The following is a 22,882-nucleotide window of genomic DNA, read 5'->3' as shown; positions in this document are numbered from 1 at the left end:
GTTATTTTTACTATGGAAAATAAACATTATGTTTAATGTGATGTTTAATGTTAAATATTTATTTTGGTTTTATGAAAAAAAAACATGCTTTCATTGACCAAGGTATTTTGACTTATTTATTATTATTTTTACAGTTAGTTTAAAAAATGTTTGCATTCACTGCTTCTTTGGGGTTTTTTTTGTTAATTTTTCCCCCCCATCGTTGATTTCTATGGAAAATTTTTTTTTTAATGTGACATTTAATATTATATGATTTGTTTTGGTTTATTTAAAAAAAAAGTAAAATTATCATAAAAACGTTTCATTGAGCTATGTATTCCTATTTATTATCAGTCATTTTTTACATTTGCGCTTCCCGTGTGTGCTTCTTTTTTTTTTTCCCTCATTGTCATCCTAAGTGACATTTAATTCCTAGGTAATATTTTTTTTGTTTTATGAAAAAAAATGAGAAATAATCATTAAAAAATTATTTAATTGAGCTATTATTATTATTATTATTATTATTATTATTATTATTATTATTATTATTATTATTATTATTATTATTATTACATTTTTTACAGCAAGTTTGAGAAAAAATTGTGCTCTGTTTTCTTTTATTTATTTTTTAATTGTCTGATTCCAAGTTCAAAAACATGTTTACTGTTACAATGAATAGACATGATGTATGTTTGACATGTCATTTTCCATTTCTACATGTGACAAAAGATCTGTGATTGTTTACTGGTGCCCTATTTTCATAAAATTCTCTGCATACGCCATCAACATAACACATTTAAAAAAAACATTAGGTTGTCATGGCAACCCTAGATCACCTACTTTGGTGTACGTCTCGTAGTACTTGTATGCAGCGCTACATTCACACTGATGGCATTTACGTGTATTGTCCGACGCCTCGCCGTTGGTCTGCGGTCGTGTTGGTTTTGCATGCCAGGCTGGGACCCCCCCACATTGACCGTGTATGTGTGTGTGTTATGTGTGTATGTGCAGCTCCCCGCAGACTTCAGCAGACTTCACCTGGCTGACGGCTTGCACCCACAGGTGACCCACGTGTCCTCCAGCCACTCAGGATGTAGTATCACCAGCGATTCTGGAAGCAGCAGCCTGTCAGATATTTACCAGGTGAGGCACGGGGCCCCGCGTTCCCCTCCCATTCCCCAGGACCACCGAGGGGGTGTGACACGCTCTCATGTGACATTTCTAAGGCGTCTTATTAAGCTGGGTTGTGAAGGTGAGTACTAAATGCGATGTTAGCATCACGGGTGCGGCCGATAAGCTCGCAAAACGATGGATGGATATCAAAGTAGCAATCCCGCCCCCAGGAGTAAATAAAACTGCTTAAAAAAGCACATCTTGTGACAGCGGACGTGGCACGGTACACCACAACTAAGCCTCTTAACGCCCACGCCGCCACTTGCTGTGCGTCTATTTCTGAGTGCATCGCTCATAATCAAGCGTGTACAGTGTGTTTGTTAAATAGTTTGTTATATGACAGTGTGCGTGTGTGTGTGCGTGCGTGTTAGCTGAGAGTTTGTGTTTACGTCCTGTCTGACGGGTTGGACGCGCTCTCTTGGGCCCCCATGTGCGATGCCCATCTTAAAGCCATCTGGCAGCCGCTGTGGTGCGCCTGTCTGAAAGTCAACACACACACATACACAGACGCAGGGTCTTATTGTGTCGTCTTCCTCCACAACCTTTGCTGCTGCTTTGTGTGTCCTGACACTGCTTTTAACCTTCCAGCTCCTCCATATTTATTTTCCTTTACCAACATAATCCAAGCACCGCCAGTCTCCTTCCCTTCTGTCACTGTCACTCGAGAGAGTGTGTGTGCGCTCAAGTATGCAAAATGCTTGTTTAGTGCGTTAGGTTGAGCTACAATGATGTGACCATTGTGATCTCCTCGTTTCAGTCTCTTCGTCCAATCAGGACGTTTAATGTTTGCTGTGTGTTTTGAGCTGTGAGGTAACATTTGCAAGACGATTTGCTGATTTTTTTTCTCGTAAAAAAAAGCATTGGCAATTACACATTTTGAATTTTTATTTTATTTTTGTACACAGTTTAATCATACGTATGTGCTATGTTATGATACAAGTGGTATTTGTTTTTTTGTGCACAGTGTTAAGTGCTTGAGTGAGTTCCATCAGTCGTGTAGCATGAGTCAAGAAAGTCAAACATTGTTATTCAATGTCATTGTGAAGAACTGGTTTTGCGCTAGTGCCACCTACAGGACTGGTGGGATGCTGTGGCAAGGTAACAAAACGCGGACACAGCTCGTTAAGTTCATCCTGCCGGTGATGAATGCATGCGCTCTCCGAGTGCTCTTGTTCATATCTGTTGAGGCTTGAGGAGGTATGAAGACAAGAAATAAGCAACAACAAACACAGTAATGAAGCCAAAAGTAATTCTCCTGCTCTTAATCACCATCTGACCCCTTTTGGATTTAGCTATAAGACCCCCACGGGGGTCCCCTTGCACATTTCCACTGCAAACGGGCTTAAACGGCGGCTGTTGTTTAAGAATATAAGCTGTCATTTACTTTTACCAGCCAGTCGGCAGGACTTGAACTGACCCTGAACCTCGGTCATTTAGTGCAGGACACGGGTTTCATCTGAGAAATGATGCAACTGCATGGAACACCCACTTGGTGTGCTCAGTTAGAAGGAACTCTGGTGGATTTGCTCTGCTGGTTGAAGTATGAATGTGATCATCCCAAACTGCTTGTGAGATGGGTCTCGGTCAGCTTGTCAGTGAACTCTGGTGTGGTTCGGTTCACTTAAGGCAAAATGTGAAACAGAAACATCAAGTTTATGGATATGTTCTTTACCGCGTAGCCTTTGGACATAATAGGTTTTGGTCAGGACCCGAGTACTGAACCACAAATATGTCACGTACCACTGGATTATATAGACCTCAGCTATTTGGACTTAAATCAGGGGTGTCCACAGTGCGGCCCGGGGACCATTTGTGGCCCACAGCTGTTTTTTTATTGGCCCACGACACTTTATAATGGTATAATTACTTTAAAAAAAGAAAAAGCAAACATTGAAAAATCAGCCTAACTTTACAAGAATAAAGTCAAAATATTATGAAAAAATATGTAATGTAACAAGAAAAAATCGTGATTTTACAAGAATACCATCATATTATGAGGACAAAATAATTTTAGTATAATTAAGTGAAAATATAGGAAAAAATATTATATTATTATTATAAAAATTGTAGTTGTAAAATTATGACAAAGAAAACATCATGGAGTTGTAATTTTTGGAAAATTAGTTTGGGGAAAAAATTAAAATATTATGAGAATAAAGTGTAAATATTATGGGAATAAAGTAATAATATTACAAGAATAAAATTTACAAGAAGAAAGTTAAAATGGTTGGGGAAAAAACAGCACAAATGAAAAAAAACAGCTGTAATTTTAGGACAACGATGTTGAAATATTAAGAGAAAAAAGTTGTATTCTGAGGGAAAAAAAGTTGCAATTTAGAATATTATGGGAAAAATGTCATTTTAGTAGCATAGAGTTGAAATATCAAAGAAAAAAGACCTTATTTTTTGAATATTCCTAATGTTATGAAAAACAAAAAAGTTGTAATTTATGGAAAATTAGGTTGGGGAAAAAGTTATAATTTTATGGGAATAAAGTCATATGAGAAAACATTTACAAGATAAGTTTGAATGGTAGAATTTTTTTTTTTTAAACAGTAGAAATGGAAAAACTAGCTGTAATTTTACAAGACTAAAGTCAAAATATTAACAGGAAAAAGGCGTATTGTAATGAGAAGTAAAGTGATTTTATGAAAATAAACTGGTCATATTATGAGGAAAAATATTATTTTAGTAGCAAAGAGTTGAAATAGCAAAGAGAAAATGTTATTATTTTTTTTTTAATTCATAATGATATGAAAAACAAACAAAGTTGTAATTTATGGAAAATTAGGTTAGGGAAAGAGTTACAATATTATGGGAATAAAGTTATATTATGAGAAAAAAGTTGGAATGGTTGGATTTTTTTTTAAACTAGAAAAAAAACAGCTGTAATTTTACAAGATTAAAGTTAAAATATTAAGAGAAAAAAGGAACGTTCTAATGAGGAAAAAAGTTATAATTTTACGATGAGCTCGTAATATGAGGAAAATAATGTCATTTTAGTAGCATAGAGTTGAAATATAAAAGACATTTTTTAAGTCAATGTGAAAAACAAAAAAAAGTAGAATTTTTGGGGAAATGAGGTTGGGGGAAGTTATAATATTATGGGAATAAAGTCAAAATATGATAAAGGAAAATTTACAAAGATTATTTAAGAAAAAAAAATAAAATTTGGACTATTAAACAGTAAAAATGGGGAAAAAAAGCGCAAAGTTTGTACTAATAATAGACTTTTTCATCTATATGACAAAGCTGAGATGCAATTTTTTCTTGAAATATATACATAACTTCTTAGCATATCTACACGTGTTGCTTTACAAAATATCAACATGGCAAAGTTGCATCCTTTCATTTTATACTACGTGGCCCTAAGCGGAAAACACCCCCGACTTAAGTTGATGGCACCAACTGGTAAATGGTGTGAACAGGTACTCATGTGAGCGGCCAATATGGCAGCGGCTCTCTTCAACATGGTGTCAGCAATATCATCATACCTGACTGTCTTGTGTTTTTATGACGTAACCCTGCTTGTACAATCTCTGCCTCTTGGGAACTAATAAAGTGCTTCCTTGCAGCCTTTTAGGAAGTGCTGACTCCTGCTTTGGAGGGTTGTTTTTTTTTTTTTTGGCAGTAGAACACCCAGAACCTTAATTACCGCTCCCTTCTGCTCGTCTTCTCGGCCCGAGCCCGGAAGAGCACCTTTTTCACGGCCGGGGCAACGCGGCAGCGCTGTTTTGCGCCTGAATAAATCATGACATGGGTCCTTCAGAAGGCCTTTGAAAGCATTGATCCAAGAATAGCCCTGATGAAATATTAACAGCACCTGCCTCTTCACGCTGGCTGCACGTTTATGGATTTTTGATGCGCTCATGACAGAAAAAAAAACACTGGCAGCCTTTGTTTAAATTCAGAGATGCTGAGAATTACTCAGCGTTTGCCATGTGTATGCTCTTAGCTCACGCTCTGATTTCATGCATTTGTGCTGATTTTTCTCTCATTTTGTCATTTTCTGGCGGCAGATTGCGGCGGTGCTTTGCAGAGATTAAGACGCCGCTTTCTTTTTAGTAATCAAAACTTCTCACGCAGGGCCGCGCCCTGGCCCCGCCCTCCAAACGTCCTCGCCGACACCGGCGTGAATCATTAATGAGCCCTCCTCCCGCCCTCGCACATGGCGTTGGAGCGGCTATGGCTCAAGGCTACGGTTGCGACTTTTAGGGCACAAGGACTCCTTGGGAAAAACAGCAAAAATGCGTCTGGCTCTGGAATTTTGTGGCCATTTTGCCAAGTCGAGCTTTTCTTCCCTTTTGAATGAGCATCGCGTCCAGGTGAGGACGCTGTGTTGTATTCTTCAGGATTGCTTTCTTAAACGGGTGTCAAGTTAGGTGAGCATGAAGAGGCGCCAGTGTGGCTGGCTGACATTCAGGCTGATACGTTCTTTGATGATTTTGGGAGCGCTCAAGCACAAGTAATTGCATTACTTTGCTGCTCTTCCTCGACTGAGGTTCATTTTCTCACTTCCAGACGTTCTCCGGCTTTCAAAGAACGGGATGTTGCTGAGAGGCGCACGCCGGCGTTTGCAGAGGGCAGAGGAGAACTTGGCAGTTAATTAGCTCGTTTGCGTGCTGAGAAAAAATCCTGTTCACAAAATGGGTCACATCTGCACAACAGTTTGGCTTTTGTTTGGAATTAGTCGCTGGTGGAGTTTGGGCCGAGTGTTTGCTTGCTTAGCGGGTCAGACACGATGCGGCACGCCGTCAAAATACCACTGTTGACTAACAGCCGGGTGATTTTATTCCGACCCGCAGGCCACAGAGAACGAGCCCGGCGACATGGACCTGAGCGGCCTGCCGGAGACCGCCGTGGACTCGGAGGAGGACGATGACGAGGAGGACATCGAGCGAGCGTCGGACCCGCTCATGAGTCGGGATATCGTGCGGGACTGCCTGGAGAAGGACCCCATGGACAGGACGGACGATGACATAGGTGAGTGTGTGTGAGAGGCATATTGTATACACACAAATCATTTCTCTGAGACGTTCAACATCAACCAAATGCGCTAGCTCGATGCTAACTGACATGGGAAATCCCATATACACGCTAGCCATTAGCATCAGCAATCTGGACATGTCCATTGCACTTAATCAGATGTTGCATAATAAAAATTTTGTACGGCTCAACAATAGACAGGCTGGCACATTGCGAAGAAGTGTCTGTGCCTTGGGGGCATGACGGAAAATAATTGCGAAAAATGGCTATTTTTAGGACTTTTTTTTGCCATTTACTGGAGGTCTTGGAACGTAACACCCCCAAATGGCTGGGATCTGCTGTAGTATGCTGCTAAGCCACACCCTGCTGTCCCATGACAAAGCTTTTGGGTCGTCTCAGGCCTGCAGTAACATCCCCATCAAACACATGACACCTTGATGGTGACAGTCATCTTGGAACAGGCATGGCTGTACATGTTGACACAATTAGGAAGAGGAGGAGGATGCGTTGGCTGTGGCGAGAGAACAGAGCGAGTGCCCTCCTCCTGCTCCATGGTTAATCTCCCCCGCAGTACCTCCTCCTGCATGCCAGCAGGCTTTTCTAGGTCACTCTCGGCACATCCTCTGGCTGCACCTTTCCCAGCACATTAAACATTCAGCGCTTCCGCAGCGCCACTCAAAAACCTGCCAAACACAGGTCAGCGTCGGCCATGACGGTGCGGAGAAACGTTGGATGCGTTCCTCTTCCGGACGTCAAAAGTGTGATGCTGCAAATGTGCAGTCAAGAGGGGATGTTTGTAGCGCCCCCTATGGGTTGGGCTCCAAATGCTTTGGAAGACATGCTAACATATACATGTAATACAGACAACCTCAAAGTTTTATCGTCATGAGAAAAATGCTCAGTGACTTATGGCCAATTAGTTGCTAAGTCCCCCCATGCCCCTTGCAAAGATGTTTTGCTTGATGGCGGCCATGTTTTATAAACAATCTTGCTAAAATTGTACACACATGCGCGTGTCAGGCTCTTGAAGGTGTGTACCAAATTTGGTGGGGATTGGACTAAACACGCTAAAGTTACAGCGGGTGTTTGGTAGACAGCATTGAGCTGTGTGGGAAATTTCAAGTCAGTCTGACTAATAGAGTTTAATACCAGTGCTGGCGTGTGGTGTATTTGTCAAAAAAGTAATTGCACAGTCCACACGGTAGGAGGGCTGCACACTTACAACAAATTTGCACCCTTTTGGATGGGTGGTTCAGGACTAGAGGGGTTAGCTTACAGAAACAAATGCACAACAAACACAAACGCTAACAATGCTAAGAGCTAGCATGGTAACAGCCTGTCTGGATATGTTGTAATAACCTATAAATGGTTTCTAAAGTGCCCTCTCAATGTGATCTGCAAAATGCTAAAATGCTAAAGGTAGATCCTAGCAAGATAGGTAGAGTGGAACCTCGTGAGGCGTCATTAATCCAATCCAGAAGGTCCGACTCAAACCAAAACTTGTGGTGTAACTGTTAGTTATGACTTCCATGCTAACATGCTGCTATCAGGGACATTTTATGATAAAAATATGTCACAAATACAGCTACACTCATGCGGTGTATTAATAACGTGGATTATGTTGTGATATGTTGTGATATCATTGGAACATGTCTTGCTTCAATAAATGGTTTGTAAAGTGCAAAGACTCAATGTGGCGAGCAAATTGCTAAAATGCTAAAGCAAGCGCAAAGCAAGACAGGCAATATGCTTAAGTCCTGACACCGTTTTTAATTTGGGGAAAATCCCCCAAAAATGTCCAGCATTATAACAGATAGCATGCTAGCAACCTGCGCGGATATGTTGTGCTATCGTGAGAACATGTCTTGCTCCAATAGATGGCTAAAGTGCTAAATCTCATTGTGATATGTGATATCCAAAGTACTAAAATGCTAAAGCGAGTGGCTACCAAGTACCAAAAGTTCATTTTTATCGTGATTTTGCGTCATTCCATGTAAATGTATGCAACTTATTATGGGGATTTGGGCTAAAATACCAACTTGCTAACACTTAGCCTGCTAACAACAGCAGAATAGTACTAAAAGTGCCACAAACAGGGAATTTTTAGTGTTACGGGCAAAAAAAACACTTTCAAAACAAGACAATGTTTGATAGCTGCAGTGATGCGGGGATTTTTAGAGGCTGCAGTGAACTCACTGAGAGGTCACTGAGTAAAGTGGGAGCAGTTATTGCTGCCTCACCACACTCCGCGTTCGATCAGATTGATATCGGACATGAACTCGTCCGCATGATGATTTGTGTCTCGGCTGCCCGCTGTGGCGATGGTGGCTGCGAGCACAGAGAGCACAGTGCCAGCGAGGACGGGCTGCTTGTCACATCTCTCGCTCTACTTGGATGCTTTTTTCTTTTTCTTAACCTCCACTGCCTCTCTCGCTTTCTCTCGCAGAGCAATTACTGGAGTTCATGCATCAACTGCCGGCCTTCGCCAACATGACCATGTCTGTGAGGCGGGAGCTCTGCGCCGTCATGGTGTTCGCTGTGGTGGAGCGCGCCGGCACCATCGTTCTCAACGACGGCGAGGAGGTGCGTCTTTTTGCAGCTCCACATGACACGACACACACACACACACACACACACACACACACACACACACACACACACACACACACAAGGCCAGACTTTGTTTTAAATGCTTTCTATGTGCGTCTCTCCGGAGGCCTCACCTCTCGCGCCAGTGAATCTTCGCCCATTTGATGTATTTTCTGCTCTATTAAACCTGAATGACGATCGTCCTGTGACGCCGGTCCTCCTCGTCGGAACCCTCGGGCGGCTGAAGCAGGCGTTGGGCTTTTATTCCCCCCCCTTCGCTGTGGCCGAGACGTGACACCGCTTTGAAAGGAGACAATTTGGTAGGCTTGGGCTGTAATGTGGCCCAACAATGGAGAGGAGAACTTTGCCTCCGAGGACACTTCAGTAAATGTGGCACTGGTCAGGGTTCACTGAGCTTGTCTCTGCAGTCCAGCTGAAAGGTTTGCCTTCACACTTTGATTTTTAAGGAATTCCACATGGAAAATCCTACCCATGAAGCTGGCCGACCTCTCATTTCTTTGAAATTAGAATCATGGTTTACAGTTCCAGTGTCAAACTACTGCCATCATAGCAGTACAGGCAGCCATCTTAAATGTTAACTGAACCACTGTTTATGCTAAACAGTATACATCATCCCTTGTATTTGTTCACGTAAGCTACCAAGCTAGCTGAGACAAATACAGTACACCACATGGAGGCGCTGCTATTAAACCCCAAAGTATGAACCCCATAAGTCGGACTGATTGGACATTTTGGCACAGCTCGACAAAACAAAAGCTGTTACAAAAGCTTGTTTAGTCGAATCGCCGCCAAATTTGGTACACATCTCTAGGGGGCTGACAAGCACATGTGTTTAGGATTTCAGCAAGATTGGTTGGAAAACATGGCCGCCATCAAGCGAAAAATCTTTTTGGGGATGCAGGCGGGACTAGGAGTTGTCCAGAAGTCATTGATCATTTGCCTAGTGATAATAAAACTTTGAGGATACGTGTGGCATGTATGCTTGCATGTCTTCCAAGGCATTCTTGTAGCACAATCCATAGGGGGCGCTACAAATTAAATTTTTATTGTGGAAATTTGAATGGTTCTATAGTTGTCATTTCACATTCCCTCTTTGCCAATGTGAGTTGTGCTGTCACACAAAACACAAAATAAGCTAAAGAAAACGTTAAAACACATTCAATCAGTAGTGAATTTCCCCGCTGTGGGATAAAATAAAGTACAAATACAATCCCTTCACTGCTCACTGACTCAAACATGTCTTGCATGATATGTAGTATGTGGGGTTGCTATGGTATGCTGTGATGTCCTAACCAATTGTATTGAATTGTATTCATTTGTAGGTTTTTTTTATGTTGTTTTTCCTAATTAGCTAATAATAACAATGTAAACACATATAATGTATACATTATTACCAACATAGGGTGATTTTAATGTTTTTTATGAGAAAACAATGGCTATTTCTGAAGAGGGCGGTGTTTCCCACAACTAAACATTCAACCAGGATGTTTACGTCTGCAGCTCGACTCGTGGTCGGTCATCCTGAACGGCTCGGTGGAGGTGACGTACCCCGAGGGGCGCACTGAGATCCTGTGCATGGGCAACAGCTTTGGGGTGTCACCAACCATGGAGAAGGAGTACATGAAGGGCGCCATGAAGACCAAGGTGGACGACTGTCAGGTAAGAGTCTCCTGTCTCCTTCACGTGTCACAAACCTTGGCACCATTAAAAAGGCAGCTCCTATTCAGGTGGTCTCCGTGCCTGCCAGCGCTGTCTTTAATAGCTGAGGTCGTTTGCAGCTAATGTTCTCACTCGGGCGTCCCCTAACGGCGCTTCAGGGCTTCATGTTGACAGTGTGACGCTCTCCAGGGGACAAATTAATGGTCCATTTTCAAGCATTGCACTGTCCTTCCTTCTTCCTCACTCAAGAAATGTCAGCACCTCGACTTTGGTGTTTTAAGAGCCACATCTGACGTTGGACCTCAGAATACAAAACATGTGTCTTGTTTTCCTCTCTTGTGTGCAGTTTGTGTGCATAGCCCAGCAGGATTACTGCTGCATCCTCAACCAGGTGGAGAAGAACATGCAGAAGGTGGAAGAAGAAGGCGAAATCGTCATGGTGAAGGAGCACAGGGAACTGGACCGCACTGGGACCAGGAAAGGACACATTGTCATAAAGGTGAGTGTTTTTGTCGGCCAAACATTCTTGCTGGAGTGGGATCTTTTGGTCACGCACCAATGTTTGCTCTCAGGGCACATCGGAGCGTCTCACCATGCACCTGGTGGAAGAGCACTCAGTGGTGGACCCTACCTACATTGAGGACTTCCTGTTGACCTACAGGACCTTCCTCTCCAGCCCCATGATCGTGGGCAAGAAGCTCTTGGAGTGGTTCCACGACCCAAGTCTCAGGGACAAGGTATGGACAGCTTTGCTGCCGTGGTGCTCTCGACCTGACATTTCCTGGGTGTCACTCCAGCGGAGTGTATATACACACGGATATGCATGTACTTACAATGAAATATGACCAAATATAATAAATAAAGTAGACAAAAGATGACTAAACAATGAACAATGTATAAAATGTGTAACGTCAAAGGTGAGGTTGCACAGGAATGTTGAATATGTCACACATGATTGGTTTTTGATGCAAAATAAAATGACAATTTTTTTTTATTATTTTATAATTTTAAAAAATGTCAATTTTTTAACTTAATTTTGGCTAGATACAATTTGTGAAATTAACATTAAAAAAGCCCGACAATTTTAGATTGATAATCTTCAAATCCATTTTTCAAAATAAAACTATTGAATACAATAACAATATTTCTTTTATTCCTTTGAACAAATAAGCCCAATAATCTTATGTTTTTTCATTAAATTGTAAAACAAAAACACTTGAACAAGTAAGCTGGCAAGGCAAACAAATAATGCAATGGAGAAATTAAAAACAGCTGGACACTTTGGGTCCTAACATTTTTAAAATAAAAAATTATATTAATATGCAAATATGCAAATAATCTTAAAATCCATTGTTAAAAATACAACTATTTAAATATATATTTTTTAAATTCATAAGCCTCGTCTAGGCTTTAAAAAGAAAAAACAACAAATACATTAAAATGAAAATAAAGTTGACCCATATATATATATATATATATATATATATATATATATAAAATGTGTATATGTATATATATGTATATGTGTATGTGTATATATATATATATATATATATATATATATATATATATATATATATATATATACTGTATATATATGTATGTATAATGTGTATATGTATAATGTATATATATATATATATGTATGTATAATGTATGTGTATGTATGTGTGTGTGTATATATATATATAAAGGTATGTTCTACAAATAAGCTTGAAGTCCATTTTTGAAAATACAATTATTGAAAAACTTGAAAAAAAAATGTTAAAATGAAAAAAAGGTGAAGAATAAGCCTGGCATCCAGTTATGGTCATAAAAATATTGGGTTTAAAATTTTGTGTTTTAATGTTAATTTTATGTTATTTTTTTTATGTTTTATATTTTTCATATATTTATATTACCATCCATCCATCCATCCATTTTCTATGCCGCTTCACCTCATTAGGGTCGCGGAGGCATGCTGGAGCCTATCCCAGCTGACTTCGGGCGACAGGCGGGGTACAACCTGGACTGGTCGCCAGCCAATCGCAGGGCATATTTATATTCCATTTTTATTCAAATGTTTTATTATTATATAGTTTCATAATGTACAGTGTATAGTATCATTTACAATTGAAATAGTCAGACTCATCTAACCATTGGTTGTTTTTATTTTTTTATCAGTTGGCTAAAGAAATCCTTCAATCTTTAATAATGTGAATAGAAAATGTATGAACATAAAACATAAAACATTGTGCTTCATGTCTTGTCTCAAGGTCACACGGGTGGTCCTGCTGTGGGTGAACAATCACTTCAATGACTTTGAGGGTGACCCTGCCATGACTCACTTTCTGGAAGAGTTTGAAAACAACCTAGAGAGAGAAGTATGTTTCATCCTCACAAAAAAAAGAACATAATTAAGTCAAATGTGCTGTCCTTACATTGTCGTGTTTCTACAGAAAATGTGCGGGCACCTGCGACTGTTAAACATAGCGTGCGCCGCCAAGGCCAAGCCGCGGCTAGTGACGCTGACCAAGCCATCCAGGGAGGCGCCGCTGGCCTTCAGCCTCCTCGGTGGGCAGGAGAAAGGCTTCCGCATATTCATCGATGGCGTGGAGCCTGGGAGCAAGGCGGCAGAGGCCGGCCTTAAACGCGGGGATCAGGTATGATGTTCGTATGCACTGACCATAGCAGGGGTGTCCAGAGTGCGGCCGGAGGGCCATTTTCGGCCTGCATCTCATTTTTTTGTTATTCAGATGTGACACTATGCTTTGTGAGGTATAAGTCAAAGCTAAGATGTGTTTTTGTTCAGATAGCTTACATTAATTAGCATCTTTAATGCACAAAATGTATGGAAGTGGTCCCACGCATCCGTTCATTTTTCTGTATGTGGCCCTTGCTGGAAAAAGTGTGGACATCCCTGGCCTACAGGAATTTAGATTGAGTTTATATTTGTGGCAGAACAAACAAGGTTTTTGGAAGCCCTGGCATATGCGCTCTTGCCAGTGGCTGCAGGCACGCCGTGTTGGCGTTCACCTCGCAAACCTCCACAACCGCTTTCACACTCAGCGGTACTCTGAGCTCCAAAGTCCCCTTAATCCTGGAAACCATCTTGAGTGTGTCTGGATGCGCGTTAAGTCCCCTCCAACATCCAAACATCCCCCGCAGCTGTTTCCTCCCCGCCGTCGGAAGCTTACCCGCTCGGAAGCGTTGGCTCGCCTTACTTGCTAACACATTCCGCCAGGAGTCACGTGCGTCGTCGTTATCAGTGCACGGTGTATAGTTTAGTCATCCTCCGGGAAGCGGTCAGTAAGCGGATATATCGGCTAGCTGGCTAATTGGTGGTTTTAGCGTGTTTACTGGCCTGGGATCAGCACAGAATGTCCGCCTTTGCTTACGTTCCTCTCCAAAGAGACTTCCTCTCCCTCCACATGCTGACAGCTTGTTAGTGCGAGAGCAGGTTTGTCCAAAGTTTTTCCACCAAGGACTGCATACAGAAAAAAACAAAGGATGGGGGGTGGGCATTTGGATAGTTTTCGCCTTTTTTTGATTCACATTAAAGGTGCTATCCTTCCTTGGCTCCGAAGAACGCCACCACCAACTAGCATGTTACCAATACTGGTTTCAGAGAACAGATTGTGCAAAAGGAAAAAGAAAGAAAAGTATATATTCTTCACAATAATGGGTTAAACTGAATGAGCTTGAGTGGTGTTAATGCCTGTCGCTCATTCACGCCTCATGCACAGGCACATGCACGTATTGTGCGCGTACATACACACACACACACACACACACACACACACACACACACACACACACACACACACACACAGTAGCTGCCAACAATTAGCAGTCATAGCTGAACAGGAGGAGGGCTGGATATAGCACAATGCATACATATTTCTATTTTTATTTATTTTTCTTTTAATCTACAATTAAAAGTAATGAGTTCAATAAAAATGAACCAATATTTCCCACATATTTCCCAAATAATTCAAACGTATGAATTAACAATTAACAAATTCATTAATTCAATAATTATTTTCGGCCCATGCATTCTTCTCTGTGATTTCTTTATTTTATATTTTTTTACAGTTAACTAAAATATATTAAACAAATTGTAAAAACAAATAAAAGACAAATGCATTGAGATATCTGAAGTATAGATACAGTATGTAGTATTTAGGTAATGATTTGTAGATGAAATACAGATGTTATATATATATAACATATGTTATATATATAACATATGTTATATATATATAACATATGTTATATATATAACATAACATAAGTATATATCATGTATATATAAAACACAAATACACATTGACACAATACTATGTATATATGTATAATTGTGTGTAATAGTATTATTATATATAATATATATATTTGTAATATTATATATTATGCATAATATGTTATATATAATTATCATTATAAATTCTGCTTTATTTATGTATTTATTTTTTGGTAACCTTTTAATGTTTTTTTTTTCCAGTATGGCCGTAGTTAGCCCGCCTGACCATTTGCGTTGCTTTCCTTTTTATGCCGTAGTTCCTGTTTCTTTGGTCTTATTTTGTCGTTTGTCCTGTGTTGCCATGTTCTGTGGTTGCCTGCTTTACGTTTCTTGTTTCGCACACCTGTTGCTACTTTGAGTTCTACCTATTTAGTTCACGTGCGTCTTCCTGACTTTTGACGGAGCGTGTTACTATAGTTTGCGTTTTCTGCTGCTCTTCATTGGACTCTTGTCGCTGTATGGCAGCATTAATAATAAACGAGACATTTTTACCTGCGCTTGGTCCTGCTCTCTGCATCCTCAGGGTCGCCACACAGCGCCGCAAAGCCCGAACATGACACGAGTCATCCTTTGTAATGATCTGATGCGTTCCATGTTTCATTTTATATTTATAAAAAGTGTGAGCTGCGGGCCACAAATGGCCCCTGGGCCAGACTTTGGACGCCAAAGAGGATTTTGAGTACACATTGTGCTGCAGAGAGAAATGGTGTTTATGGCATTAACAGATTTCTCTCTCCGCCTTTTTGTCCTATGAAGATTCTGGAGGTGAATGGTCAGAATTTTGAGAATGTCCAACTCAGCAAAGCCAACGAGATTCTGAAGAACAACACCCACTTGTCCATAACTGTGAAAACCAATCTGTTAGGTAAGCTTAGCACGCCACACAAGACGTGAGCACATGGCAGAACGTACAACTAATGAGTCTGAAACGCTCCCGAATGTAGTCTTTAAAGAACTACTAACCAGGCCCGAGCAGGACCACGACATCGACGGCGAGGAGGAGCACGACAGGAAGAACGGCGCGCCCCACCTCCCCAAGATCGGGGACATCAAGAAGGCCAGCCGCTACTCCATACCTGACCTGGCGGTGGACGTGGAGCAGGTGATGGGCCTGGAGAAGGCCAGCAAGAAGGCCAAGACCAACACTGTGGGGGGACGCAACAAGCTCAAGAAGATCTTCGACAAGACGCTCACTAGCATTCTGCCCCCTAAGCCCTACAAGTAAGTTTTTCTTTCGTATCCTTTGAGCGTGTTATGAAAGTGGTAGCAGGCAGCAGATAATATGTATGATGTGATGGCAGAAAAGACATATTCATTTAATAGTAAAGCTCCTCCAAAGGAAGACAAGCCTGTTGGTTGTGTTCTGGATTCCCCCTGCCCACCACTGTTGAGATGAAAGTGTTCCCCCTGTCTGTTGTTGGCTGTACTGCAGCCTCACTGGTTTGTCTCTGTGTGGTTGCCATAGCGACGTGTGCGTGGGCCAGTCGCAGGATGACAGCATTGTGGGCATGAAGCAGTCCAAACAGATCCCGCCGGCGCTGCCCGTCAGCGGCAACCTCTCATCCTCAAACCCGGACCTCCTGCAGTCCCACCACCGCATCCTGGACTTCAACAATCAGCCTGGTGAGCACGACGGCGTTGAGCTAGCTTTACATACCATCACCATCTCACATGTTGTTTGTGTTCTTCCAGTCTCGGTCACCCCGAGTAAGCATGCAGACTTTGACACTCATTAGCAGTTACGCTAATTTACAGTAAAGCTTTTGTTTTCACTCGGGCTAATTGAGTCAAGCTAATCTGCACTTGCGCCGACCTCTGACCCTTCCTTCTCTTGTGGGCACATGGCTGTTTTTCTATGGTGGGGAGATTTGTCGTCCTTTGCAATTAAGGCTTTTCAATCCCACTAATGGATTTAATCTGAAGGAATGCGGGGATGGCGGAGGGGCTATTGGGGGAAAAAGCCTTGATTGTCTTGCACACTGGAAGGGGCGTTGCAAGTGTGGGAGAGACAGGCTTATTGGGAGGCGGAGACCACTACACTGCTTGGTTATCACTGGCCATTGCATAGGAGCAGATCCTTTCACATACAAGTATTCAAAGACACCACCTTTATCCCCCATGATGTTTGAGCAGCTTGGATCGAGCACGCAGCCAATGTTGAGCGACGTTGCGATATCTAAATGTCACTTTCGCTTTCCTTTTCTTTGACGCATTACGATCAGAAGTATGCCTCAAGCTTGGGGAATATCATAAATGGAAAGAAGTTAAAAAGAACAAAAGTGACGTTTTCTTTTGTATTCCTCCACCACACGCATGAAACTAGTTCTTTTTCTTTTCGCACAATATTCATTTATGGGAGGGTGTCGTTTTTCGCGGTTAAATTGGTTCCAGACACAACTGTGATTATTGAATTTCTGCGAAGTATAAATAGAATGTTTTTGTAGTTAAACGCATAGAAAACCTGTTTATGACCTTCTAAATGCGTTTTTTAACATTATTAGAGCCCGCTAGACATGGAATAACACTCCATAATCACCTTTACTCTCCTATTACCCCAATATAGTAGACATAATCAGAGAAAATAAGACATAAAGAAGACTCACGCTTGTGTGTGTTGCTGTAAATGTGGTTGAGTGCGAGGGGAGCTGAGTGGGAGGCAGACAGGACGTAACGTTGTGGGTTCAGAGTGGAGTTTTAGCTTGGCGTGGGTTACAGCCGCACCAGTAGCCCGTGTTACACTACAAACGAACACTACAAGAGCATTACTAACACCTAGTGACCAGGGTAGAATACTACATATCATCTCAACGCCTTTGAATGCGTCTTCTGAATGCCTTACGTTTGGATATTACTTCATTAAAAATGCATATGTTTGACTAATAGGCTGCATTCAACCCCAAAACAGCATGATTTATTAAAAATGTATTAATTAATGTGTGTTTTGCCACGAATATATCAATGTTAGAATCATAAATTACATGCCAGCAATGCTTCAATCAATGAAATATCAGCTGCCAACCTCTGATGGTGCTGAAGTTGTGTTGGATGCAGGTTTTGTGGAACCTCACTCCATCTAGTTTAAATCCAACTTCAGTACCCTGTGCAAGTGGTGAAATCCAAGCTGGTAGCCTGTAGAAGATGCTCACTCCAACTTGTCTTTTTCAGATATGTCAGACCAGGTGTTGCGGGTCTTCAAAGCAGATCAACAGTCGCGCTACATCATGATCGGGAAGGACACCACGGCCAAGGAGGTGGTGGTCCAGGCCATCAGGGAGTTTGCCCTGACGGCGGCGCCTGAGGCCTATTCGCTATGCGAGGTGTCGGTCACCCCCGAGGGCGTCATCAAGCAGCGGCGGCTACCAGACCAGCTGTCTAAGCTAGCAGACAGGATACAGCTCAGTGGAAGGTGCTAGCGCCGTGACGACAGCTCAGTATGAAGTGAGAGTTGCGGGTATGCTACAAATAAAAATATGTACACCCGCAGATACTACTTGAAGAGCAACATGGAGACGGAGACACTCTGCTCCGACGAGGACGCCCAGGACCTCCTCCGCGAGGGCCAGATTTCACTGCTGCAGCTCAGCACGGTGGAAGTGGCCACGCAGCTGTCCATGCGGGCCTTCGAGCTCTTCTGCGCCATCGAGCCCACCGAGTACATCGACGACCTGTTCAAGCTGCGCTCCAAGGCGGGCTCGGTCAGCCTCAAGCGCTTCGAGGAGGCAATCAACCACGAGACCTTCTGGGTGGCCACTGAGGTGACGCGCGAGCCCAACCAGCTCAAGCGCATGAAGACGGTCAAGCACTTCATCAAGATCGCGCTGCACTGCCGCGAGTGCAAGAACTTCAACTCCATGTTTGCCATCATCAGGTAAAAGCCTTAATATAAGCTTTGCTTTATTTTTAACAGAGTTGGTTAACAGGATGACACAGAAGTGTTAAACCCGTTCAATTTTGGCTCCACCAGCTCCAGCAGTTGGGGCTCTGTTGACAGTTGTAATTATTGTGGAACTGCATGGCCTGACAAGTACATTTTTCTGACCAACCCATGTCCAGATGGACATTTTTTGCACTACTTGGCCTTGCCAGAGGTCTGCGTTCCATTTAAGTTGCGGTTAGCATCGACTGACGACGTTCTGTGCCTTTGTTTTGCTCCACTAACACTGCGGCTTTTACCTACGCAGCGGTTTGAACCTGGCGCCCGTCTCGAGGCTGCGGGGGACGTGGGAGAAGCTTCCCAGCAAGTACGAGAAGCTCTTTGGCGACCTGCAGGACCTCTTCGACCCCTCCAGGAACATGGCCAAGTACAGGAACGTCCTCAACAATCAGAACCTGCAGCCGCCCATCATCCCTCTCTTCCCTGTCATCAAGAAGGATCTCACCTTCCTGCACGAAGGTATGTGGCCAGAGAGAACTGTTTTCCTGTCCACGTTTTTGTGCGCTCCGAATCATTGTTAAACAATGAACTTGTCGTATGTAATGACTTTCACATTTACGAAATAACAGCCTCTCCAATTAACGTGCTATAATCTTTGCAGTGTAGGTAAACTTGATGTACATAATATTACTTTATATATATATATATATATATATATATATATAGATCAAATGAAATAAAAAAAAAAATTATTGCATTCTAAAATTATTGTATTCTAAAATAAAACAATTACACACAGCTACACCAAAAAAATGTATTTTATTTTATAAATTCAATCAAATGGAATCATATGTTACGGCACAACCAATCATGTCTTTCCTTTGTCTCAGGTAACGACTCCAAAGTGGACGGCCTGGTGAACTTTGAGAAGCTAAGGATGATTGCCAAAGAAATCCGCCATGTGGGTCGCATGGCTTCGGTCAATATGGACCCCGCCCTCATGTTCAGGACCCGGTAAGGAGGTCTTTAGAAGCTTTAAAAAAAAAAAAGATTTTAGGTGATTCCCCCTGTAGGTTGGCAGGTTTTGTAGCCTTTGGTTTTCTGCTCCACGCTTTTGTGTGTGTAAAGCAGCCTCTGCGGTTGCATCGTGTACACGTTGACATAAGTTGCGCACAGTGTCTTCCCCCGGTGGTGTCACCTCTCCTGTGGCTTTTTTTTTTTTGCGGGCACCTTTCCGTGGTGACGTTGATTCTACTTTTGGTGATCTGCGTGGTCTTTCCTGTCCTAAGCTTTGTCTTCTTCTCTTTCTCTCTCTCGTTGCTCATCATGCTTCTCTGTTCATGGCACCCACCCTGTAGGAAGAAGAAGTGGAGAAGTTTAGGGTAAGTTTGGAGAGCCCTCCCTGCTGTGCTTCCACATTTCTTGGCCTGCTTTGCTTTACCGGGTTGGACTAACCGCTGCTTACTAATACTGTACATGCTGCACAGCAGCAAAAGGTCACTTTGCTCAGGATTGTCTGGACTGGAAGAATATTCACACAATTACACACAACTACACACACACTCGCACGCACTTTATATCGCACCAAAATTCTTCTGTTTATTATTATTTATTATTATTATTATTATTATTTTATATATTATTATTTTTATCATTATTATTATTCCTATTTCGACACTACGTCCACCTTTCTCAGCCCATTCAAACAATTCTGAAAATCCCCACTTTTTTTGTAATTTCATATTTTCTGGGACATCGTTCAAGGACCTATTTTACAAGTTCCACATCTTTCATCATTCCTCAGCTGATTGAAACCATTCCAAAATGAAATCGTTCAACTCAGTCAGGACATTCCGACTGCAAATTTCCCACACCCCCAAATTCACACTTTTCTGAAATTTACTTTTGATCTCAACAGTTCTTGCCACTTCCACATTTCCCAACCGGTTCAGACCATTCCAACATTTAGCTCATTCAGGACATTCAGGCTATCTAGATTCAACATTCTAAAAAGTCCCAGTTTTCCCAGAATTCCACATTTTCAGGCTGAAAATTTTCTATTGAAATGAAAGCAATTTTTCCAATATTCCTCAACCCAATTGAGACCATTACAGCATCAAAACATTCAGGCTAATTTTCCTCATCCAAAACTTTCCTTTTAGTCCCAAAATTCCACACTTTCCGGAACACCAATTCACTTTGATCTTAAGAGTTATTACGACAATTCTCAACCAATTCAAAGCATTCCACACCGAAACATTCCATTCATTCAGGATATTCAGGCTACCTATTCTCAAGACTGTAAACAGTCCGCATTTTCCTGGAATGCCACATTTTCCGTACAGCTTTCAGCATTCACACGCAATTTCTACACAAGTCTTATTATCAGCAAAAGTGACTCTTTGTGTGCTGAGTATTTTTTGAAGGTTTTGTTTGGACGGCCAAGCCAGAGGTTTTATGTTCATTTTCATCATTCTTTACATTTTTGTGGTGAAGCTGGACGACATCGTGCCTACAGAAGACATAAAGGGAAACATATGGAAGTCAGTGGGGGTCTAAAAAAGAAACTAAAACGGGAGCTTCCCGTCTTGTGATTAAGAGTGCTTTTTAACAAGGAGATCAAAAGACAAGATCCATACCTCATGAGGAGACCACGCTCGTGTTCATGATCTGATCTTCATCCTGGGAATGACTTATTTACCAGATAATCAGCAGAGGAGGAGAAATGTTGAGAAAGCTGATACAAATCTTCACTTTGCATCTTGATGTCTTCAGATGAGCGTCCAGCTACACAAATGGAAATTAGGAGTTGTAGAAATTTCTTTTTTGACTCTTCTGTCAGCTCTCACCCGCCTGGAATGTGTGGAATGTTTTTCCCAAAAAGCTAATACGGCTCTCTGCATGTTTTATTTCTGCATCCCAACAAGTTTGTGCATTCAGAAGAATTAATTCTACCGTCTCTGTTGTCTTTGTGCCGCACGTCCTGTGCACACAAGCAGCTCTCTGAGTCAGGGCAGCGCCAACGCGGCCGTGCTGGACGTCAACCAGACGGGCGGCCACAAGAAGCGAGTGCGCCGCAGCTCGTTCCTCAACGCCAAGAAGCTCTACGAGGACGCCCAGATGGCCCGCAAGGTCAAGCAGTATCTGTCCAACCTGAGCCTGGAGACCAACGAGGAGAGCCTGCAGACGCTCTCGCTGCAGTGCGAGCCCTCCATCAGCACGCGTGGGTTTTCGGCTCCACGAGTTAGGAACCGAAAGGCTTGCTCGGCTGCCTTAAACGATCTCCTCTGTTCTCTTCAGTGCCCAAGAACGCTGGCGGCAAACGACCCGACACGTCCCCCGTGGTGTCCAGAGCAGCCAGCCAACAGAGAGGCCAGCTCGCCAAAGGGAACCAGGCCCTCCAGGTGCCCGCGGTGGCCCTTTACCCTTCCCGCAAGAAGGTGCCCGTCAAGGATCTGCCTCCTTTTGGTAAGGATCCATGCTTTTTGAAAATTAATAATTCATCCTTCCATTCAACTTATGACTGTGATTCATTTAAATATCTATTATTATTTGCTGTATTATTACTATTATAATTATTTGTACATACAGTATATATAGTTTGTTATTAGTACTTATTAGGGCCAGAGCACTAAGACCTATCAGTCGCCCAACTGTATTTACATTCATATTCATTCATTCATATGTATTTGTATTCATATTCATTTATATTCATAAGAGTACATGTGCACATTATATATATATATATATGGGTATATATATTTATATTAATACATATGTATGTATTAATAATAATGACAAAATTATTCACACTATATTTGATTAAAACAATAAACATAAAAATAAAATAATACTAATAATGGTAATAATAATAAATTGTATTATATTTCATTTTTAATTTAAGGCTGTATTTTTTTAAAATGTATTGTCATAGTTACTATTATTGTTATAGGTTTTTTATTTTATTATTATTATCATTATTGTTATTCTATTTTTGCATACAAGAATACATTTATGCGTTAGCTATATGGACAAAAGTATTGGGCCCTTCTGCTTACAGGACTTGAAAGTTCATAATTTTAAAAAAAAGTATTCATATTTTATTGCGTTGAACTTGTGAATGTGATTCAATATAATAATAGAAATCCATCCATCCAGTTTCTAAGCCGCTCATCCTCATTAGAGTCGCTGACTTCTGAGCTGCAAGGCACATATTGAGAAACAAGTATATCATAATAATCTATATCATAATAACTATAATCATAATAATCATCATAATTTTATTTTGTATGACCTTCCACAAAGTTGGGGAACATGAA

At 41.7% G+C, this 22,882-nt stretch overlaps 1 protein-coding gene across 10 annotated transcripts in view; it reads left to right on the top strand.

The window, feature by feature from the left end:
- rapgef2b (Rap guanine nucleotide exchange factor 2b) overlaps nt 1-22,882 on the top strand; it is a 126,003-nt gene that overhangs the window by 97,711 nt on the left and 5,410 nt on the right. For 4 of the 10 annotated variants that reach the window (XM_054793008.1, XM_054793005.1, XM_054793012.1 and 1 more), the window contains 18 exons: nt 991-1,122; nt 5,958-6,135; nt 8,585-8,721; nt 10,249-10,407; nt 10,754-10,906; nt 10,980-11,144; nt 12,663-12,770; nt 12,846-13,049; nt 15,446-15,554; nt 15,634-15,910; nt 16,155-16,312; nt 17,855-18,095; nt 18,174-18,557; nt 18,871-19,082; nt 19,454-19,577; nt 19,922-19,945; nt 21,560-21,786; nt 21,864-22,031. In XM_054793008.1, the coding sequence (XP_054648983.1) occupies nt 991-1,122; nt 5,958-6,135; nt 8,585-8,721; nt 10,249-10,407; nt 10,754-10,906; nt 10,980-11,144; nt 12,663-12,770; nt 12,846-13,049; nt 15,446-15,554; nt 15,634-15,910; nt 16,155-16,312; nt 17,855-18,095; nt 18,174-18,557; nt 18,871-19,082; nt 19,454-19,577; nt 19,922-19,945; nt 21,560-21,786; nt 21,864-22,031 (3,160 nt within the window). The remainder of the gene's footprint in view (nt 1-990; nt 1,123-5,957; nt 6,136-8,584; nt 8,722-10,248; nt 10,408-10,753; nt 10,907-10,979; nt 11,145-12,662; nt 12,771-12,845; nt 13,050-15,445; nt 15,555-15,633; nt 15,911-16,154; nt 16,313-17,854; nt 18,096-18,173; nt 18,558-18,870; nt 19,083-19,453; nt 19,578-19,921; nt 19,946-21,559; nt 21,787-21,863; nt 22,032-22,882) is intronic. The other 6 variants (XM_054793009.1, XM_054793007.1, XM_054793014.1 and 3 more) reach the window with 2 other exon arrangements.

The sequence above is a fragment of the Dunckerocampus dactyliophorus genome, chromosome 11, assembly GCF_027744805.1.
Source record: "Dunckerocampus dactyliophorus isolate RoL2022-P2 chromosome 11, RoL_Ddac_1.1, whole genome shotgun sequence".
Lineage (NCBI taxonomy): Eukaryota > Metazoa > Chordata > Actinopteri > Syngnathiformes > Syngnathidae > Dunckerocampus > Dunckerocampus dactyliophorus.
The sequence above is the reverse complement of the archived record's forward strand: the minus strand, read 5'-3'. Positions and strand labels throughout refer to the sequence as shown.